The sequence below is a fragment of the Perca flavescens genome, chromosome 21 (assembly GCF_004354835.1).
Source record: "Perca flavescens isolate YP-PL-M2 chromosome 21, PFLA_1.0, whole genome shotgun sequence".
In the NCBI taxonomy this organism is placed as follows: Eukaryota; Metazoa; Chordata; class Actinopteri; order Perciformes; family Percidae; genus Perca; species Perca flavescens.
The window spans coordinates 17,274,844-17,295,676 of NC_041351.1; the positions used below are offsets into that span (position 1 = coordinate 17,274,844).

Here is a 20,833-nt window from a genome sequence, read left to right on the forward strand (position 1 = left end):
ACATGTCAGCAGCAGATATCCCTAATAATAAACGTAATACGTCTCTTGTGTATATCAAAACTTAGATTTTTTTTGCTTGTTTTATTTTCGGAACAGGTAACGTTAGACAACGGCACAGCGCGTGAGCGGTGAGCAACAGCCGCAAAGCTTTTCACCAACAACTTAAAGGTGCTTGTGATGGACTATGTGCTATTAGCGGAAGCTATGCTGCTCGAATGAAATGGAAACGAATAAACAATCAGATAAAATCGTACGGCTAAATCGTCGTCAGTTAAAGAGGCACACTCAAAAACCGTCAAAAGTAAACGCGCATCCATGGATCTTAGCGGCATTTAAACAAAGCCGGAAGTAAACGACGGATGACTGTTTCTCTTCCCCGTTTCAGTGTCTGTCTTCGAGCGGTTGGTTTTTCAGGAGGGAAACTTTGCAAGGTTTAACGGGATTTGAGCACGATTCATTTATTTCGCCTAATTACCAGAGCCAGCGCAGTCACACTGAAAGGTAGGAGCACACCTTGAAGAAGGAACATGTTAATTTTGTCGTGTATTATGATATTTTACCCGCTTCAGTTTGCGCCATTCTCGCTAGTTTGGCAATGCACAAATGTGCGCCTTTTAGCTCTGGCGGTCTTTGTCCCTATTCTTTAATGGATTATGATCTGGTTGATTCCTGTAGAATATTTCACATCCCTGTTTGCTATTCCAGAGTAGATATCGTTAAGCGTTAGAAGAAATGCAGTTATCACTTTTCTGTCATCCAAAATTGTGTTCAAATCAAGTGCAATTGCGCATTTTTGTGCTGCATCAGGCCGTGTCAGACGCTAACAGCGCCAGTGCCTGTTGGGACATAGCATGATTCTGGCGCACATGAGTTAGCTAGCTTAACAAGCTAACCGGCTAGCTTGCTAATCAAATAGCTAGCTTTTTTATGGTCAGTTTGTTGACGTTTGTGTTGACTGTAAGTTTACAGTAAAACTCAACAAACACGGCAGAAATTAACCATTAATGGTTTTATTTCCCGGGGCCTTTAAGTTAAACACCAGGCGCAACCGAAGAAGTAACGTTAGCATAATCTTTTTATTTTTTTTTTTATTTTTTTTTAAAAAGACATGTAACGTTATCACCCACGGCTAACTTGACTAGGTCAACGTTAGTCCCTTAGCGAACTAGCTAGACATGGTGGTTTAAACGATACTTTAAACAATACTGTAAGGCTTAAAACTATTTAACATTACATCTTAAGTTGGCTATATAGAGTACAACTCCACTGTTATAAAGTTGGTAAATGCTGCGTGGGCAGTCTGTAGTAATTGCTGGTGCCGTTTTGTTGCTTAATCCTCGTTTTAATATAGTTACCTTAAAGTCATCATTTCTGTAGAGATCATTAGACATTCCAACGGAGGGTTTCAATTAGAGCCCCTATTCAACTTTGAAAGGACTGGCAACACCGTGGTGTAACGTTATAGCCACCTCCTGTAAAAAAATAAAATAAAAATTAAGTTGGTAAAAGTGAGGACTGTCAGAACATTTTTATAGTATGTAATCATAACGTTCATTTTATCTGGGTGATATAACCGATAAAACACCTTCATTTAGACTTAAGGGCTAATCAATTAAGAAATCCTTGCTTCCTCCTTGACTTTAATGCTTTATAAATGACTTAATTGACAAATCATGTCAACTCTAAAAACAATCGATGATAACAAGGTCAGTTCAAGTTTTTAAGGCAATGACCTCTACAAAGTGGACAAAGGCTTGTGATTCCCTGCTGCCAAGTCAGACCTGGTTAGGAATGGCTTCATATAAATTGACTTGACATTTTCTTCCATTACAGGAGTACACAAATCATGTCAGGCATTGCATTGAGCCGGCTTGCCCAGGAGCGCAAGGCATGGCGGAAGGACCATCCTTTTGTAAGTTGTCTTATGAGATGCATCTGTTCTGGCTTCACTATTTGAGCATCAAGTTCTCTGGTAAACATGGATGTCTTAACTGTTTACACTCTCCTGGTCAATTTCAGGGATTTGTTGCTGTACCAACAAAAAATCCAGATGGAACGATGAATCTTATGAACTGGGAATGTGCTATTCCTGGCAAGAAAGGGGTAATATGTTTTATAGTCTAGCATACAGAACACATTTGTAGGGCTGTCCTGAATACAATTTTTGGGCTTTGGTGCTTCAGTACTAATCAACAGTGAATAATAAGCTTCAAGGGTTTACTGCTGCATGTATGTTTAACATTAAAACATGATGTATAAATATATGACAATTATTATTGTAATAACTTAGTATTGTATGCACCATAAAAAGGTCTGTGTAAAGGCTTTAGGCCACTCTGTTTTATTGTAGGCCCAGTGTAATATGCAACTCAATTTTATACAGTATGTGTTAGGGCTGGACAATATATATATTTTCTTTTTTATCGTCATCGCAATATCAACTGGCGCAACATACATATCGCAAAAGGCTGCAACTTATCGCAAAAGACCCTCATTTTTTTGTTAATGCAAAAAAAAAAAAATATGTCGGCAGAAAACTGCACTTTAAGATGTAACTGTCACTTTTTTTACAGTAGTTCTGCCTCTTTATAGTAAATTCTATTTGTTAAATAAATGTTTTTAGAAATCATTTCCTTAGTTTGTTTTAAATTCAACAAGCAATTTCTTGTATTTTAGAAGAATACTGACAACAGCAGAAAGGCACAACTGAGTACACTTTAATGTTTTTTTTTTTATGCAAGTAATATCGTTGACGTGACATTCAACGTTATTGCATATTTTCCACATATCGTGCAGCCTTACAATATGTATCTCTCTTTCAGCTCAGGGGTCCTTGGCCTAAAACACGTTGAAAACACCAGTTTTAGTTTAATTAAAGGCATTTATTTTTTAAAGAACCTGTTATGCAGTATTGGAAGAAGAAAAAAAAAACAACGAATATCTGAATCGCCAAATTAAAAACCGAACACCTACCTAATGAACGAATACTTGGATTTGGATACATAAATGCTTTAAATAGCAACCGCTGCTAAATACAGTGAGCTTTGTAAGACAATTAGTGTATTCACTTGGACTTGAGTATCCCGGTTATGATCTGGTTTTTGGAGTATCCAGTTTTTGTGTTTGAGCATATAAAACCCATATCCTGGATAAACCATTATCCCGTTTATGAGAAACCTAAATATGCTAGCTGGAGTATTTTGAAAGACTGATATTGTTGCATGTATTCCCCTCATCCTGAAATTAACTTTTTATTATTTTTATATTTTTGAAATCTAGAACAGACAATACAATTGAACAAAAACCCTCTCCCACCCCCCACCCTCTGCGGTCTCGAGAAAAACAAAACAAACAAACAAATAAATCACACTTTGCCTAGTCCCCCTCCTCTAATTAGCAGTGCCGAGCTATCACTTTCCTGGTTGCGGTTGAGCCGGCTAGCCAAACTTTCTTCTGTCTCCCAAGCAGGTGTAATTTAGAGTCGTCCTTAAGTAACAAAACAATCGGTCAGTAGGAATTCGACATCCTATCACATCAGATATTATTGATGTTTTATTCCAGAACTCCTGTGCAGGCACAGCTTCAGCCAAGTGCTGTAACAGAAATGCAAACGATCATACCTGCAAACTTATACCTGCAGCTTTTCGGCAAAAATCGCCGTTTTGAATGGGAAAATGTCATCCACGTGAATCGTGTAGATCCGAAGTTTTTATTTTTTGCGGGGGGGTCCGAGACCCGGTGCTAATACGGCATTGGTGCCTTAACGACCGTTATCTGCCGGACCGAATAGCAACGCAGATTTCGGTGCCTTATTTAGGTGCCACATAAATGCCTGCGCTTCTCTCTGATGCTCTGAAAACTGACGTTTAGAGGGAACTGAAATATTGCGCACGGGACGCTAGTTACGGTAACACTACACTATATATATATATATATATATATATATATATATATATATATATATATATATATATATATATATATGGGTGATGTGTCACCTTTTTCAGCCCTTCTGAGTTTGCAGGTATGACAAAATGTGGGGAATATGCGATCATTTTTAAATTCACATATTCTTTTATTGAACAAATTAAACTTTGAATTGAAAATAAAAAGCACCACTAAAACATTTAACATTTTAAACTAGCACATTTCTTTCAACTAACACAAAAAAAATCTCTAAATGTCTTTAGCGATATGTCACAGCTTTTGTGATGGGTTTATTGCGCCAGTTGATATTGCGATGATAATAAAATAACGAAATTGTGCATTCCTAAGTGAAAGCATCTCACTTCTGGAGCGACAAGGAAACAGTTTTGTCTTTCTGTAATGAAAGAGTTGAATATACTTAGTAGTTTAGATGGGTAAAGGCATCGGATGCTGACCTATTCAAGTCTGTAGTGGGCAGGTTACAGGACACCTATTTCCCAACTTAAAAAACAAACCTCAGAGGCACATGCACAAACAGAATGCTGTAACTGGCATAGTAGTATTTATCATGTATGCAGGGATATGAATAAGCCTCATAACCGGGATACTAATGTCCATGTAAACTAACTCAATGTTATTTCTGCAGAAGGTTTTTAAACACATTATATTAGATAATACAACTATAGAGGAATGTTTTGCATTTCCTATTGTGCATACTGGAGTGCCAAATTTTCAGGGACCAAATCGGGTGTAAAAAGTTGATCGTTCTTAGTAACAGCTTGGACAACGATGAGCCTGAAACCTGTTTTTAAAATGAATCTGGTAATAACAAGGTTTTAAGTCATTTTGGGTGGATATAAATCAAATGGTTCTGTGTCTCCTCAGACTCCATGGGAAGGAGGCCTGTTCAAACTGCGCATGTTGTTCAAGGATGACTACCCTTCTTCACCTCCAAAATGTGAGTTAATGTGTCTGACCTGTGCTCAACTTAAACACAACTGTAATAGTTAATACTACACACTAAAGCTGTAGTAGAAATGTATCTGCGTTATGCAGTCAGTAGATGGACTTGATAGCAAACTCTGCACAGAAAAAACGCTTCATCTAAAATGCAAAGCCAGACGCACACCACAGTAAGTGTCTTCCTTCGTGTACATTTTGCATTATGCAAACTGACAATCGCAATAAGCTAGTAAAAGAAAACATAATGAGTTTGTTTGAAAATGGCCCAGATAATGTCAGGACCTCCCAACCCTCTCAAGACTGATGGGCAACGAGCCTCCATATTGGCTGTCTTATTAGTAATTCAACATGCCCTCATTCACTTCCCCTCGGTGGAATCCCTGCCGCCATCATAATTGATTTGAATGATTTGCAAAAAGCGGTAATAATACATTTTATAATATTTGTACAGTATAGCACCTTTCATACAAGAAATGCAGCACAAAGTGCTTTTACAATAAGGAAATTGCATGATGTAAACAGACAAAAACAAGAATAGAATGCCATAATTAATGGAAAATACTACACACTTGAAGCAGTAGCTCTAAGCCTACAACTGGCAGTAATCCATGATGATGTTATTGGGCTGAAAGTGTACAAGGTAGAGATGTTCCAATACTTTTATTTATTTTTTCTCGTACCAATACATGAACTTCTGTGTCGACTAAAGCCAGGGACACACAGGGCTGAAAATCGGCCGTTGGACAGTCTGGCAAGGTCAGTGACTCGAGTCTGTTCGGTGTGTCCCGTGCCGTCATCAATCTGAGGGGCTGTCAGCGTTCATTTTGGCCGACCTGACATGTTCAGTCGCCGGCAGGGCAGTCGGACTCACCCGGAAATGGCAAGCGGAAAGAGCGTGACTAGAGTCTCTCAAAATCTGACAAATCTTTTAAACTGACCGGTTGAGCTGAAATGAAGACAGATTCAGCAACTGCATGGCCTATTTCTCGCTTAAAGTGTTTTCAGAAACATGTTTCAGTGAACTATTTTAGTACAATATGAGATCGTATTCTGAACGGCCGCCATGACAGTCTGGCTTTGAATTTCCGGAGAAAACAAACCCATGTGACGCGTTCGTCCAGTCAGCTGCCAGGTTTCATTTTTTTTTTTTTTTTGGGCAACAATACAGAGTAGCGCCGCCTGCTGTTATGGAGGCGTATTACGTCTAGTCTCTTTGGTGTGTTCTGTGGAACTTTTTGGACCAACACGGGGAGACTGATCAGTCCGACTGGCTTTTCTGCCGAGGGTCGGCCGTCTGGTTGGTGTGTAATGGCTATTAATCAGTCTCCCCGATTTCGAAATCGGTAGTGTGAAAGGAACAGCGAAGGTTCTGTTGATGGTCGGCCTTCTGGCTGGTGTGTCCTGGCTTTAATACGGAGTACCAGTTTGTTTTGTTTTTTACACCGCTGTATAGTGATGACTTGGCTTTGTTAATCCTTGCTGTAGAGAGCTCAAGCATAACTATGTCCAGAAAATACGCCCACCACAGTTTTATACAAAGCGAGTGGGGTTGGGGGGGGGAGCCAGCACTGAGCTAAAATTTTCTTGGTTGCGGTTGAGCCAGCTAACCAAACTTTCTTTTGTCTCCCAATGAGATGTAATTTAGAGTCGTCATTAAGTAACAAAACGATCGGGTCAGTAGGAATTTGACATCCTGTCACATCAGATATTATTGGTGTCTTATTCCGAAACTCATGTACCTGTTCACACTCCCAGATCATGTGCAGGAAAGTTCCAGTTTGTTCAGGTTGACAGAACGTGGAGTAGGATTGACTTTAGAGACGTATCTCTTCTGAGGAGTCCAATATGTCCTATGACATATGTTGAAGTGGATCTGCTGGTCATTTGGGTTCTTGGAACAGTCGGAAATGTTGTCCCAAACTGTCTCCCAATTAATTACATTCCCCTCCGGGCTCAGCTCTCGCTCCCAGGAAAATCAACAAGCCATTTAATGATTGGGTGAGTCTCGAGACGGTTTCCCCATGGTACTCCACAACATTTTAGGGCTGACCTTAAGCGAAGGTAAGGGGAAGAAGGATGTCCTAGGGATCTCGAAGCTTGTTCTCAGGTCCTCAAAGCTCATCAAACCTTCCCCATTAAATAACTGGTCTAGAGTATAAATACTTCTGTCACTCTGGTTACAAACAAAAGGTTTATTACCAGACATTAAATGCATGTTGTGCCAAATTGGGGTGCTCAAATGCCACTTATTGGTGTAGCGAAGTTGCTCCTCCACCGGTTTTTAAAGTTGGTCAATGTGTTGGTGATAATAGGGCCATAGGCTAGCATACACTTTTTTTGGACATATACCTGCAAAGGCGAGGTCTTGCAGTGTCAGACTTAAAGTGAGATTTTGCTCTATTTCTCTCCATGGGACTGTAGATGAGGGGTCTGTCCACACTCTTGAGGGCCCGTAGCTGAAAGGCTCTATGGTACACTTTAAGGTTGGGGAGGGTCAGGCCTCCCGTGTTCGTTGTACGTTGCAAGGTAGAGTATTTTAGCCTAGGTTGTTGACTATTCCAAATATACTGCCGGATTACGGCATCAAGTTTCTTCCAGAAATTTATTCGTGGGGGTAAGGGGTAGGCCTGTCACGATAACAAATTTTGCTGGACGATAAATTGTCCCAGAAATTATTGCGATAAACGATAATATTGTCATCGAGAGACCATTTGCATCTAATATAATGATAATGTCATAATAATAATAATAATAATAATAATAATAATAATAATAATAATAATACAGGTACACCTTTTCAAAGATCAATATACTTTTATTTCTAAAGAATATTTAACACTGGAACTGGAAGACATTTTAAATATCCACAATATGTCTTTGATCTCCTTTGGTATGTCGTCTTTCACGCTGATGTACAGTTGTGGAATTGCCGTTTGTGACACGTTCTCAGACTAGAGACTCTGTACTACATTTTACAATTATTTAACACTAAATATTACATTTAAATAATATATAATTAATAAATAAAATCTATATGTATGGCTATCTGCCACGTGGCGAGTAAATGTACCAAAATAGTTCTGTTTTTTAGTCTTCATTTTGGCGAAGGTGCGGCTTCTGCTCCTCTTCAGGTCGGAGCTTCGTGGGGGCGGGCCGACACACACACACAGGCACCAACTCTGACATACTTTCCACACTCCGTGTCCGCGGACAGCTGTAGGCTTGTACCGTTAATGTTCTGTGCATTGTCGGACACATGCAGCCACTTTCCTGAAACCGCTTGCGAGACTGACGAGTCCAGCGGCGTGTATGTCCGAGCCCGTCTCCACCTGCAGGTTGTCAGCTGTGTGGTTTGGAATGAAAGGAAGAAAACGGGACGCCGAGTAACACAGTGGATATCGCTCATATACTTTTTTTTTTTTTTTTTTTTTTTTTTTTGACGGCGCCTTAACTGCAAAGTGCTGCAGGAAACCCTGCTCCAACTCTCTCTCCGCCTGGAGTCCCGCCCACACAAAGACCATGCGACTGACAAGAGGGTTCACTCTTCGTTAAACTAAGGAACAGAGAGTGGTCCTCCAGTCTCTTTGGTAGAGAGAGAGAGAGCGAGAGACGAGGAAAACAAACAAGCATGCAAATGGAAATTATCGTGGCCGGAAAAGTTATCGAGCTCATTTTTTTTTATCATGCGATAACTCGATTTATTGACTATCGCGAAAGGCCTAGTAAGGGGATCATTGTACTTAAGAAGTTCACACGAGGAACTATGTTCATTTTAATAACCGCAATCCTGGACCATAGCAATGCCGGCAGCGCAGACAAATTAGTCAGATCCCTTTGAACACTACTTAGTATAGTTTTCATAGTTGTCCTGGACAACTTCCTGTAGTGATGCGTGGCTGGTGATGCCCAAATATGTAATTTTGCTTTGGGTTGGTATTGTATAACTTTTAGCCAGGGCTTAAATTGGGCCGGGGCTCTCCGGGGCTCAGCCCCGGCACATAAGCCTGCTCGTTTGTCTGGATGTGCCTGCTTGCAGTATAAATGCGTCATGCAATGAAAGTGATTCTTGAAAACATGATATTTCTGGCCAGAACTGCAGACAATTCACCACTGCGGGTCAACTACATAACGCCAAAGTGTCTACGTCGGTAGGATTAACAGATAAAATGCCTACTCCTAAAGCTAAAAACCCCGTTCGCAGCGGTGGAAGCCCGGTGCTCGGAAGCTCCAACGGCCGCTACGAGTTCATGTCGCTGACCAAGCCGTTGAACCGGTTCTCGCTGTCGTGTCTCTCCTCTGAGCATCCAAGAGCCCCACTCGGTGCCGTGTGTGTGTGTTGTAGTAAAGAGAGAGAGATTGGGAGAAGGAAGTTTGTGTGAGGTGGACCTGGTCACCACAGACCCAAATCTTCTCAGCTGTTGCTATTGTCCTATGCTGCACTGTCCCTTCACGTGGCACATTTTGTTTGGCACATTGTATCGGTCACTTCTTATATCATAACAAGGTAATACAATGTGTAATCAAGTGATGACTGATTAACCGTAATGTAAATGCTGAATTCCCTAATACCTGTTGATACTACAACAATGCAAAGTATAGGCTCTTAACCTTGCAGTTTTGCACATATCATGTAAGACTCAATTTCTCCTTTTCTTTGCACAAAACTCTCTAGAAAAGTGCCATTTAACGGTTTATTTTTCAAAATTTTTCCTGGTGGGGGGCATACCCCCAGACCCTCCTAGGGAGAGCCCCCTCACATAACCAATCCCAATTTAACCCCTGCTTATAGCTGATGTCACAAGTTTGTTGTTCAACAGGAGCAGATTAGATTTATTCCAATTGATTTTATAGCTGGAGATTGAGCCAAATTCGTTAAAGATCTTAAGGATTTTTTGAACAGAGTCCTCAAGGTCAGACGTACAATAAAATATCATCTGCAAATAATGATATTGAGTTTTTATTGGATTTAATCTGGACATAACATATTTTATTTTTCCTTATGGCCTGAGCTAACTGTTCAAAAGAGATCACAAATAGCATGGGAGATAGCAGGCATCCCTGTCTGGAGCCCTGCGCGATGGGGGAATTGCTGAGAATGCAGGCCATTGGTTGAGACTATGGCCGTGGAATTTGCATACAAAGTATGTACCATGTCAATGAATTTGGCTCCCAAACCAAGCCTCTCCATTACTTGCCACAAGTAGTTCCACTCTAGGCGGTCAAAAGCCTTTTCCGCATCCAGTGATAAAACTGCTGCCGTTGTTGGGAGATTTTTGGCTTCTTCTATTACATGGAGTAATCAGCGTATATTGTCTGCAGCTTGACGCTTTGGTATAAACCCTGATTGGTCAGGGTGGACTAGCTTCTCGATGAAGCGTTCTAGGCGTAGTGCCAAGACTTTGCTTAATATCAGTCCCAATGAGGCGGATGGGCCTGTAATTTGAGCACTCCGTAGGATCTTTGCCCTTTTTGTGTATGACCGAAATTAGTGCAGTGTTGGATTGTTGATAAAAGGTGCTCCTCTCTATGGCAGAGGTTAAAGTTTGTAAAATGATAGGTCCTTGTGTGTCAAAGAACTGTAGTAAGAGTTCTGATGGAATTCCATCCAACCCCTGCGTTTTCCCTTTCTTAGCTGTTTTTAACGCTGATTTGAGTTCCTCTAACGTAATAGGTTGACCCAGTTCTTCTGCCTCCTCTGGGTTGAGAAGAGACAGGTTTAACTCTTTTAGGAACTTTTGGCACTGCGTCGGATCTGGATTACAGGAGGATTCATACAGCTTTGAATAAAAGGATTGGAAACTGGCAGTGATCTCCTTAGGATTCGTTGAGATACCTCGGTCCATGTGGATGCTATTGATAGCAGCTCTGGACTCGATTTGTTTTAATTTCAGAGCTAGCATTTTGCTTGGTTTCTAGCTGTTAAAATGGTAATTACCATAATTTAGTTGGAAGTAGGGCTGGGAAAAAAATTTATTTGGTAGGTCAAATCGATTCATATTTTCAAAAAATCGATTATTTTTTTTTTAATCCAAATACAGTATAAATAATTTGGATGTTTAACAATCTTTGTTGTACACTGCACAGTGACTTTTAACTTAGAGAAAGGGTATGCCTTTGCAATTTTGTTTATGTTGATGCACTTTAATTAAATACAATAAATATATATTTTTAAAATATATTTACAGTTCGCAGTTATTTTGTTTTAAATGGAGGGGGGGGATCGAAGGAGTTTTTTAGGGAAACAAATCGCCCAGCTCTAGTTGGAAGGCTTGCGAATTAGAGTGCGGATCGGGCTACATTTTTCTGTCCGAGCCTGGCCCGCGTCCGACAGAGCAGTAATCTCTATTACATCCTCTATTGTGAATAACTTCTAAACACTGCAAAGGTTATTGGAGCTGATCTAAAAGCAATGTCATAGTAATTGTTTCTGTTCATTGGTGTTGATATGATTTGGATGTTAACTTTTACACTTTACTGTTCATTTTGCAACATTGTACAGCAGTACAACAGTAATGATTTGTGTGTTGAATGATTTTGAGAGCTGATAAAGTCATGGCACTAAATAGGTTGTGACAATTTGACCGCTCCAAACATTAAACACTTTGCCTAGAGATTGGGGATGCCCCCATCGATAGCCCGCCTATCATTATCGCAAATACTCAATCGGCAGATCAGCAATAATGCTTTCTAGTGGGCAATTTAACATTTTTTATTTTGTATGTAGATTGATGCACTATGGTGAACATAATTGAAAGGGAGTTGGAAGACCCGCCTTCAGGGTACCAATCAGTTTACAACAGCAACGGAGAGAAAGTTGTGTATAAGACGCTTTGCTTCACCGCTCTAGTGAATGGAAACATAGCTACGAACGCTCATTCAACTGCATCAGCCAGATGTGCCAACCGGGACAAGGAAAAAACTAACTAGCCCAACTCCTTATCCCTGCTAGCCTTTACACGCAAAGGCAAAACAGGATATAACAATTGCTGAAGCAGTTTGTGTTTCAATTTTAACACAGCAAATGTAATAAGGCACTTGGAGACACCCCAGCGGAGCTGACAACAAAAGTGAAAAGACTGAAAGAGCAGCACCCAAACGGCAAACCACGTTAGAGAGCACCTGCCTGTATGACCATGATAATAATATGGTATAATTACATTGCATATTTCATTTGTCCTTTTTCAGACTCGCTGTAGGCTAACGTTACCTGTTGCATTGCTCCTTAGTTCTTTGTACTGTTCTGTTGATTGAACAGACTAAGTAAAAGCGTGTTTACCTGTGCCTGCGTTTTTACCTTCATTAGATTTGACTGTTTTTAAACTACTTTTTAGCACTTAACTACGTAGCATGCACAGTTTAACAGAGTGCGTCAACACTAGATGGCGCCCTATACCAAAATTCAATATAGCCTGATGCACTACAAAGCAGTCAAAGTGACCTATACTGTAATGCAGCTATACTGGCTGCTAAAAAAAAATACATAGAAACCATTTGTATTGGGTGTTTCTTGGCCGATGTGGCTCATTGACAATCTGTATTGGTGGCAAAAAATCATGATTGGGGCATTTCTACTTGAGATACTGGCCTACTGTGTAAATCAAATTACGTCCGGGCACTGGGGTGTACGAAGTTTAAAATATACAGCAACAGGGATGGTGTTGTCTGAATGTCGCATTCAAATAACCTTAGGCCATTGCTTGTGTGAACAACAGAAGTTGCTGCCTTTAGTGGAACAGTTCAGTCAGTGTATACTCTGAAAAAGCCCAGTGACATTTATTTGTTTCATCTTGACATTTGTAATGGATACGAAACATAAGTGCACTTAACATTTTCTTGTCTTTCAGGTAAATTTGAGCCTCCACTCTTTCACCCAAATGTGTATCCATCAGGCACAGTATGCCTATCTATTCTAGAGGAGGACAAGGACTGGAGACCGGCCATTACAATAAAGCAGGTTAGGATTGCCACGCAAACCTTATTTACATTATAAGACTTTTCCAAAAGATTTTTTTAAAAGGCTTCTATTTCTTTCTTTGGTTTCATACTGTATCTCTAAATGCTCTGACACCAAAGCGACACAGCCCTAGTTTTTGCGGTGTCCCGCACTGTAGCTGCACGTCGACTATTCAACATTGTAACATGATTGGCTATTCAGCTTGAAAACGGTAGTGAAGTGAAAAGTGCACACAGAAGGCTTTTTTTTTTTTTTTTTTTTTTTTTTTTTTTTTTTTTTAAATCTCATCTGATCAATCCAATACACCTGAGAGCTGTCAACTGGCCAAAAATGACATCAAATGTTTTTTCTAAAAAACACTAGGTTCAAATGATTGGAATATCTACTTTTGCACAATATGTCCATAAGATACTTATGTACGTTCTCTCATTGTACATAAGTCGAACGACAACGACATAACTACTTGTGTAAACTAATGTTAATATTCTACCGTGAAAATTAATATAAAGACTTTAACGTTGGACCTCTTTTTGAACAGTGGTTGGTGCTAGATGAACTACACAAACTAGCCGGCCGGCCTTTAAATTAGTAAAATGTAACCACTTGATGTTTCATTCAATCCCTCTTGTCACATTGTAGGAAAGCAGAATGCTGTTGTCAGAGTGACAAACAATTGTTGGGCTCATTTTTTGTGTAGCACAAAGGCATGTTAGGTGGGTGGAAGTAGCAAGCTATCGTTAGCTAACTAACATTAGCCAGCGGCCGCACAGTCCCTTTGCTCCCCACCGCAGGGTGACTTCTTTGCAGAGGGAACGGATGACAGCTAGAATGCGGATCGGGACGCATTTTTTTGTCCGAGCCCGACAGAGCAGTAACCGAACCTGACAAGCGCACGTTAACACAGGCGCGCACAAGAGGCCCAATCGTATCACGCGGATGTGACAGAGCCTGACCCGAACATCATTTCTAAATATCTGTCAAACAAATTATAACAAATATATAAGTAGCCTTATAAGGAAATGCAAAACGGATGAATTGCTAATTTAAAAAAAATATATTTTGGTTCATTTATCCTACAGATCTTATTAGGTATCCAGGAACTCCTAAATGAACCAAATATCCAGGATCCAGCCCAAGCAGAGGCTTACACAATCTACTGGTGAGTGACATTGGTGTGTGTGTGTGTGTGTGTGTGTGTGTGTGTGTGTGTGTGTGTGTGTGTGTGTGTGTGTGTGTGTGTGTGTGTGTGTGTGTGTGTGTGTGTGTGTGTGTGTGTGTGTGTGTGTGTGTGTGTGTGTGTGTGTGTGTGTGTGTGTGTGTGTGTGTGTGTGTGTGTGTGTGTGTGTGTGTGTGTGTGTGTGTGTGTGTGTGTGTGTGTGTGTGTGTGTGTGTGTGTGTGTGTGTGTGTGAATGAGAAGTGCATTATTGAATACGCTGCTGGCTTTGTAGCATAGTGCTACGCAGCGCTCTCATTGTAAATAAATAAAAAAATTAGACCTTAAAATTGTCGTAGTTTGAAATAGGGCTGCAACTAACGATTATTTTAATAATCGATTAATCTGTCGATTAATTTTTCAATGAATCTGATTAAAAAAAGCATTAATTTACATCAACTCAGTACATGCATACTTATTGTTTTAGTTAATAGTTGTGTAAAGGTAAGTAACCCAAATAGCAGATACAGACCAGACAGACACACACACTTATTCATTAAATTATTACCATCATTATAGTAAATGCAAGTTAAGTTCGTTTATACACCACACACTATTATATTTGTCAACAATAACTGATATGGGACAAAGCACATAATATATATATCCATCCATCCATCTTCGTCCGCTTATCCGGTGTCGGGTCGCGGGGGGAGCAGCTCCAGCAGGGGACCCCAAACTTCCCTTTCCCGAGCAACATTAACCAGCTCCGACTGGGGGATCCCGAGGTGTTCCCAGGACAGGTTGGAGACATAATCCCTCCACCTAGTCCTGGGTCTTCCCCGAGGCCTCCTCCCAGCTCATATATTATATATATATGAAAAATTAATGGGCCAAAAAAGGCGAGTGAATGAAACAGTGTCTTTAGTCTTGCAAAGTATACCACCCCTGCTTTATTACTGTTATTACCGAGCTAACGCTAGCTTGTCATGCTAGTCAGCTGGATAACGAGTAAACAGCAGCACCAGAAGAGCTCACTTCAGAACGGAACAGAAGTAGGATAGTGTAGTGACTTTACCCTGCTGTTGAACTCCCTTCCTCCTCATCAAGGACTCCAACATGTTTACGTTTTAGGTGCTGACTCATCACCGTGGTGGGCCCCTGCCATGCCGTGTCTCTTTTGCTTATCTTGCAATTAACACGTTTTTGATTTATTTAGTGTGAAATGCTCCCACACCTTGGATGACTTGGGTCGTACTGATTTCTCTGCCTCCGCCGAGTGTTTCAGAACGACGTTACGGGTCTCTCCGGTCTCTCTCCGTATTTCCTCTACCCCCGCTCTGCTCTTTTTTTCTTTTCTTTCGCTCCGCGCTGCTCCACTCGGCCCTCAACTCAATTTTTTTTTTTATCTCCGCGACTAGGTGGCCTAATAGTTGCGCGACACAACAAATCAATAATTAAATTCGTTGCCAACTTTTTTAGTAATCAAATTTTATTGATTTTATCGATTTGTTGCAGCCCTAGTTTGAAAATGGTTCCTGATTTGAGTAAGCGATCAGAGCACCATGGTAACTGCATTTTCTTTGTTTACCCTTTCCAGCCAAAACAGAGTAGAATATGAAAAAAGAGTTCGAGCACAAGCCAAAAAATTCTCCCCCTCGTAAGGGCGAAGACTTGCTCCGCTGTGGCAGAAGGAATGGGTTTAACAAGAATCACCTCCCCGCTCAGTCTCTCAATGAATGTGCGCCTCTCACATCAGGACTTGCTTAAAGACTTCTATTTAAACTCCACACATTCTGTGCCATCCGACCTATCATTTTGTGTTCTTATTTGCCAGTTGGCGCATAATGCTGGGAGGGGATGGGTGCTTCAGCACCCTGGTTATTTCTTTTAAACATTAATTGTCTTATGTGGTGCAAGGGACACCGCTCGCTACCAGTTTCATCATCTCCATGCAAGCTGGCTGTCATCAATGTTCAAGGAAGAAAATGTCTTTTTGTTTTATATTGCTCTTTCACAGGTTATATTCCTTTATTGTTTCCTCCCTTTATTTTCCATAAATGTAATGTAAAATTAGCTTATTTCATTGTCAGTATTTCAACTGCTGTATAATGAATGGCACTTTTATACTGTTCTATCTCACTAGTGTCTCTAGATGGCTCTGTCTAATTCTCTTTCCCAAGTTTTCTATTCAGCATGCTGTAATATATGATAGAATCTTCTGCCTTGGCTGTCTTTTTGTTATTCAGAGTGTTTGCTATGAAATAAATAAAAAATAGCCATGATGACTAAGGCAGGTAGGCTTACTTCTGTATCAGACTTTAAGGTTATATGGTGCTTTGTTCATGTTTGTGTTGGCGTAAATAAAACTTTCTACAAAATGTTAGCTTTTTTTATTAAATGAGTAAAATATACAGCAAATTCAACTTGGTGTCCGAGACCATGCAAATCTATTGAGTCATAAAAGTCTGAAGTCTGTTAAAACAACTTAGTTCCCAGTTAATTTACTCATTTGATGCAAGCTAACGGTTATAAAATTACTATTTCATATAATCAACTTAATGCATAATGCTATGGATAGGTGCACACTGTTATAATAGCCAAAAATAACTAAAATTAGGAATATACTGTAATTATTTATTAGCTTAAAGCAGTTGGCAGTGTTCTGGAAGCATTACATTTCCCTGTGTAAATGTGTGTAGTTGAACTGTTAGGCCCAACAATATTTAAAGTTCAACTTTACACTATTTTACTGTCCAGTTACTACACACAAACGGATCAGCTTATGCTCCAGTGATGGCCTCCGCTCTGATCGTCCCTGTTGGGCAGGATTTTGTTGATGGTCCCCCCATGGTGCTCTGCTGTGACTGGACTACTCTGCTGGAAGGCGCTCAGGGTGCAGTACTCATTGCAGTACCAGGGAGGGTCCCTCTCCAGCCAACACCCTGAGTCTCCTTCAGTAGGACTCCCTCCCTGTGAGTGGAGGGTCAGACTCTGGAGTGAGCTCCCTGGAAATGACAACGGAGCCATGGTGCTCACAGCGTACGGGATCCCCAGGAGAGAAGCATCACAGCCTGGGTCAGTTATATTGCTGTACGTGCTACCCTCCATGAGCTGGTGGTGAAAGTGGGGCTGACACTCTTCCTCCTCGCCAACTGCGCACTCGATTAGCGTGTCAATTTGGAGCGTTTCCTCTGTCTTCAGCATGTATGTGTTTTTTTGAGTAACCACCCAGCTCTATAATCACAGTCATGTTTAGGGACAGTTCTCATAAGATAATTGTCAGTATTGTAGGTGACAAGTTAAACTTACCTTGAAATCTCCCTGGCAGTCCCTGTACAGGGTGTCGAAATAGGGTGCTGGAGTTGGGATGAAGGCACTCTTCCGGCACCTGTAAGTGTGAGGAATAAAAAATATATATTTAGTGTGTATTGCTTGTAAGAAACTGTATGTGTGAGGAGTCAAAAGCTGGAGGGGGACCTTACTTAAATGGAGCGTAGCAGAAAAGTAAGATGAATGTCACCATCATAAATAAGGGAACGAGCACCTTAACCAGTCCAGAAACAAATGAATTTGATGGGAGGTCTGTATGGACAAAAAATGCAGTAGAAAATAATTAAATCGGCAAAATTGTTGGCCTAGATGCAGAAGGGTGATTTTTAAATAATGATTTTACAATAGCTGCTTTCTCAACAAATTGCCTTTAAGTTGAAGATCCTCTTCATTAAGCTTAGATCAGCTGACTATATGGAAAACACTCACCTTTCACAGCTGACTCCGTCTCCCAGTAAAGCTCAGAAGACCAGTCGCTCCACTGTCCCTGGTAAGTAGCCTGATTAGGACTTGACCGCACTCTGGCAGTGTACTTGGTGTCTGGTACAAAATTCTGATTACCCACAGAATAATTCTTGTCGTCTGAGTTAATTTCATGCGATAACACCTGAGATAGATAAACAGGTTATTATGTAGTGAAACTTTGCAAAGGAGAGAAGTGTCCTTCACGGTGGCCCGTTTGTGCTCAAACAAACCGATTTATTAGTTACGGATATGTGACAGGACGATCATTCAAGAAAATTGCAATAGGTAAATTATTTAATGTTACTACAAAGAGATTCATAGTTAAAATCTAAAATTTCTCAATTGCTTTGTGTCTCTTTTTTTATTTTGACAGAATCAGTGCTGTCATTTGATTAAATGTGGGGGTTTATTTGTTGATAAATTGTATTATTTAAGTATATCATATATCATTATTACTTAATCCTGAGCCCTTTTGGTACAGGGGTCCTGTGTCAAAAAAATCTAGTTTTCAGAGCTTTAATATTGTGATAAACTAGCGGCATGTTCAGTAGATGAACAACAGCAAACTTGAACCTCCTTGCAGGGTTAATCCGGCCATGCTTACTGGGACACCGGGGTGGAACAGAGCCATCGTTATGTTCTTTGTTGAAGATGTTAAAATGTGAATGAGGTGAAAAAGCTTTTTTGAAAATAGCTTTTGTATCATTGATTAAGTCATTTTTTCCCAATTAATGTTTTCATTAATCTTTACATTTCTAATTTGTACATTTCTCTGTTGTATCCTTCAATACACTAATTACCTTTTTCTTTTCTTTTTTTTTAGATGTAATCCATTAATCCATTATTGATTTACTAGATTTAATCCATTAATCCATTATTGATTTACCAATAGATGTTAAGTGCCTGTTTCCTAAAAAGCTGGAGTTATTCTTTAACTCAAAGCACCCCATTCTGGTTTAGCATTGAATCTCACATTGTGTTTGTCTCCTCTTTTGTAGTAATGGAGCTGATACTTCAAGTTGTCCATCATATCGGAGTCCTGACCAACTTCCTCATAGGTGTTTCTCCAGGTGAAGAGGTGTTGACTTGAGTTGTGGGTGACTGTGAGGCAGCACGGTGCGTTGGGTTTAACTGAAGGGAGGACACATTAAAGACAAACGTACACAAAAGGCAGGTTTTTAAATAGGCAGACCTCAGTATTTTACTATATACAAATGTGTTCTGTGTGTCTGGTTATGAGAACAGACTAAAATCTGTGTTTCTTACTGTTTGTCACAGGCGTGTATTCGTCATCCAGTTTTTCACACAGTTCAGACCCATCAGTTTTGTTGTGGCATAGCGAGATTTTAAAAGAATCTAAATCGTCAAAGTGCTCAGAGTAATGATTGTCGTCATCAGGCATTGGATTGAATGTGTTAACGGAGCAGAAGTAATCCCCATTGGTGTTTTTCAGCATACACACAAACGTATTTCTGCACAAAGCAGTAATGAAACAATATCATCATCACATTTAAGGTCATATATTATTAATACGTGTGAGTAAAAAAAAAAAACTCACTTATATCTGCTTTTGAAAGTGAGCCAGTAGCAGCTGTTGCTGTCTAAGCAGTTTTCTGATGGTGCGATGCTCAGGGAGCAGTTGATGGTGAACAGGTAATCGTTGACACAGCGAAGATCATGGTCCACACCTAAAACATATACAGGCAATGTTTTATTGGGAGTGTATGGAGAAAAGCAGATATTTTATGTGTCACTTTGTAACCTCATTTAAGTAAAGGATCCCTATAGTTGGTGAATTCTCTCGGTATTTGTAGTTTTTTCTTTCCCTCTGCAAGACGACTGCATAACCATCCAGTCTAAGAACCACTTAATAACATTTTTAACTGTGGGCTTTATGGGTTATTGTAAGAAAACAACTTCTTTACTCACATTTAAAGCTGCAGACCTATAACGAGTCTCCCATCTCTTCTATTAAAATCGCTTTTTAGCCAGTATGGACAGAAGAAACAATTACGGAGGCCGCTAACACTGTTAATGTCCATATGGACATGTGAGTATTGTTTTAGGATAGACTTGAAAAAATGTGAACTTATCCTTTAATTGGTGATTGTAAAATGAAAAAAAAAAAAGGGCAACATTTATAAATGACTCACTGGCATCTAAAACTGTAAGTATTTTTGGTTTATTGTAGAATGAAAAACCTAACATTACAACATTAATAAAAGATAGTAGACTTTCCCTTTATAATAGGAAAGCTTCCCAGACTTTTCCCAGGAGGTCAAATAAACCATAGCTGATGTCCTCATCAGAGTCAGGTAAACAAATAACACAGCCTCTGAGCCATTTATTCTAACTTTTAATGTCTATGTTGTATTATATCTAGTTTTTAAATTATCATACATTCACATTTTACAGTTATTCATTTGGCTTTTGCACCAAGCAAAGTACAAATGAACTTACAATCCAAGCTATCTAATTATCATGATTTTTTATCACATGAAAAAATAAAACAATAAAAACAAACTGGCAGAGACATAACCTGTGATAGGATTTCCATGCAGACAGACAATGTTAGTAGATCCGAACAGAAACACGATCAGCAGCATTGGCTTCAGCCTCAGCAGAGAGCAACAATCCATCACACCAGAAGGTCCAGACATCACCTCGGTCCGGGGAGGTCTCAATTAACTCATGTTGCACTAAAGCATTTTTATAAAATAAAAATAAAACAGAGAGGGAGGCATCAGTGAGTCTGTTCACAGTGATAGCGATCACTCACGTGTCTCTGCTGGGAGAGGATGTGCTTTTTTAAGAGAGCAGCTGTAAATGGAAAGTGTGCGAGAAGGCTACAGTGTAGGCAAACATAATGTTGAGTCTCAGGTCACAACCTCATAATCTATCATACTTTGCACTGAGTTTGGTTCTTTTCATGACATTTGGCGATATTTTCTTATTATCAGACCTATTTTAATTGCTTTAGAAACCAATTAAAATCCAAAATTGATAATGCTTTTGAATCTGTAAATGTTTTACCGGC

At 39.9% G+C, this 20,833-nt stretch overlaps 2 protein-coding genes across 3 annotated transcripts; one reads left to right on the forward strand and one right to left on the reverse strand.

The window, feature by feature from the left end:
• The first annotated feature begins 139 nt into the window (after positions 1–139).
• Positions 140–16,384, forward strand: ube2ib (ubiquitin-conjugating enzyme E2Ib). The gene is made up of 7 exons (XM_028567440.1): positions 140–501; positions 1,834–1,912; positions 2,020–2,103; positions 4,813–4,885; positions 12,735–12,844; positions 13,924–14,003; positions 15,599–16,384. The coding sequence occupies exons 2-7, from the start codon at positions 1,847–1,849 to the stop codon at positions 15,660–15,662; spliced, it is 477 nt and encodes a 158-aa protein (XP_028423241.1). The 5' UTR covers positions 140–501; positions 1,834–1,846; the 3' UTR covers positions 15,663–16,384.
• Positions 16,377–20,479, reverse strand: LOC114547911 (interleukin-21 receptor). 2 transcript variants are annotated; one of them, XM_028567438.1, is made up of 8 exons: positions 20,336–20,479; positions 19,355–19,484; positions 19,063–19,268; positions 18,770–18,927; positions 17,761–17,938; positions 17,484–17,583; positions 17,311–17,389; positions 16,377–17,235 (listed from the first exon to the last, which is right to left on the reverse strand). In XM_028567438.1, the coding sequence occupies exons 1-8, from the start codon at positions 20,454–20,456 to the stop codon at positions 16,777–16,779; spliced, it is 1,431 nt and encodes a 476-aa protein (XP_028423239.1). In that variant the 5' UTR covers positions 20,457–20,479; the 3' UTR covers positions 16,377–16,776. The 2 variants fall into 2 exon arrangements, with proteins under 2 accessions (XP_028423239.1, XP_028423240.1); XM_028567439.1 differs by lacking the exon at positions 20,336–20,479 and adding an exon at positions 19,726–19,810.
• Positions 20,480–20,833: the final 354 nt, after the last annotated feature.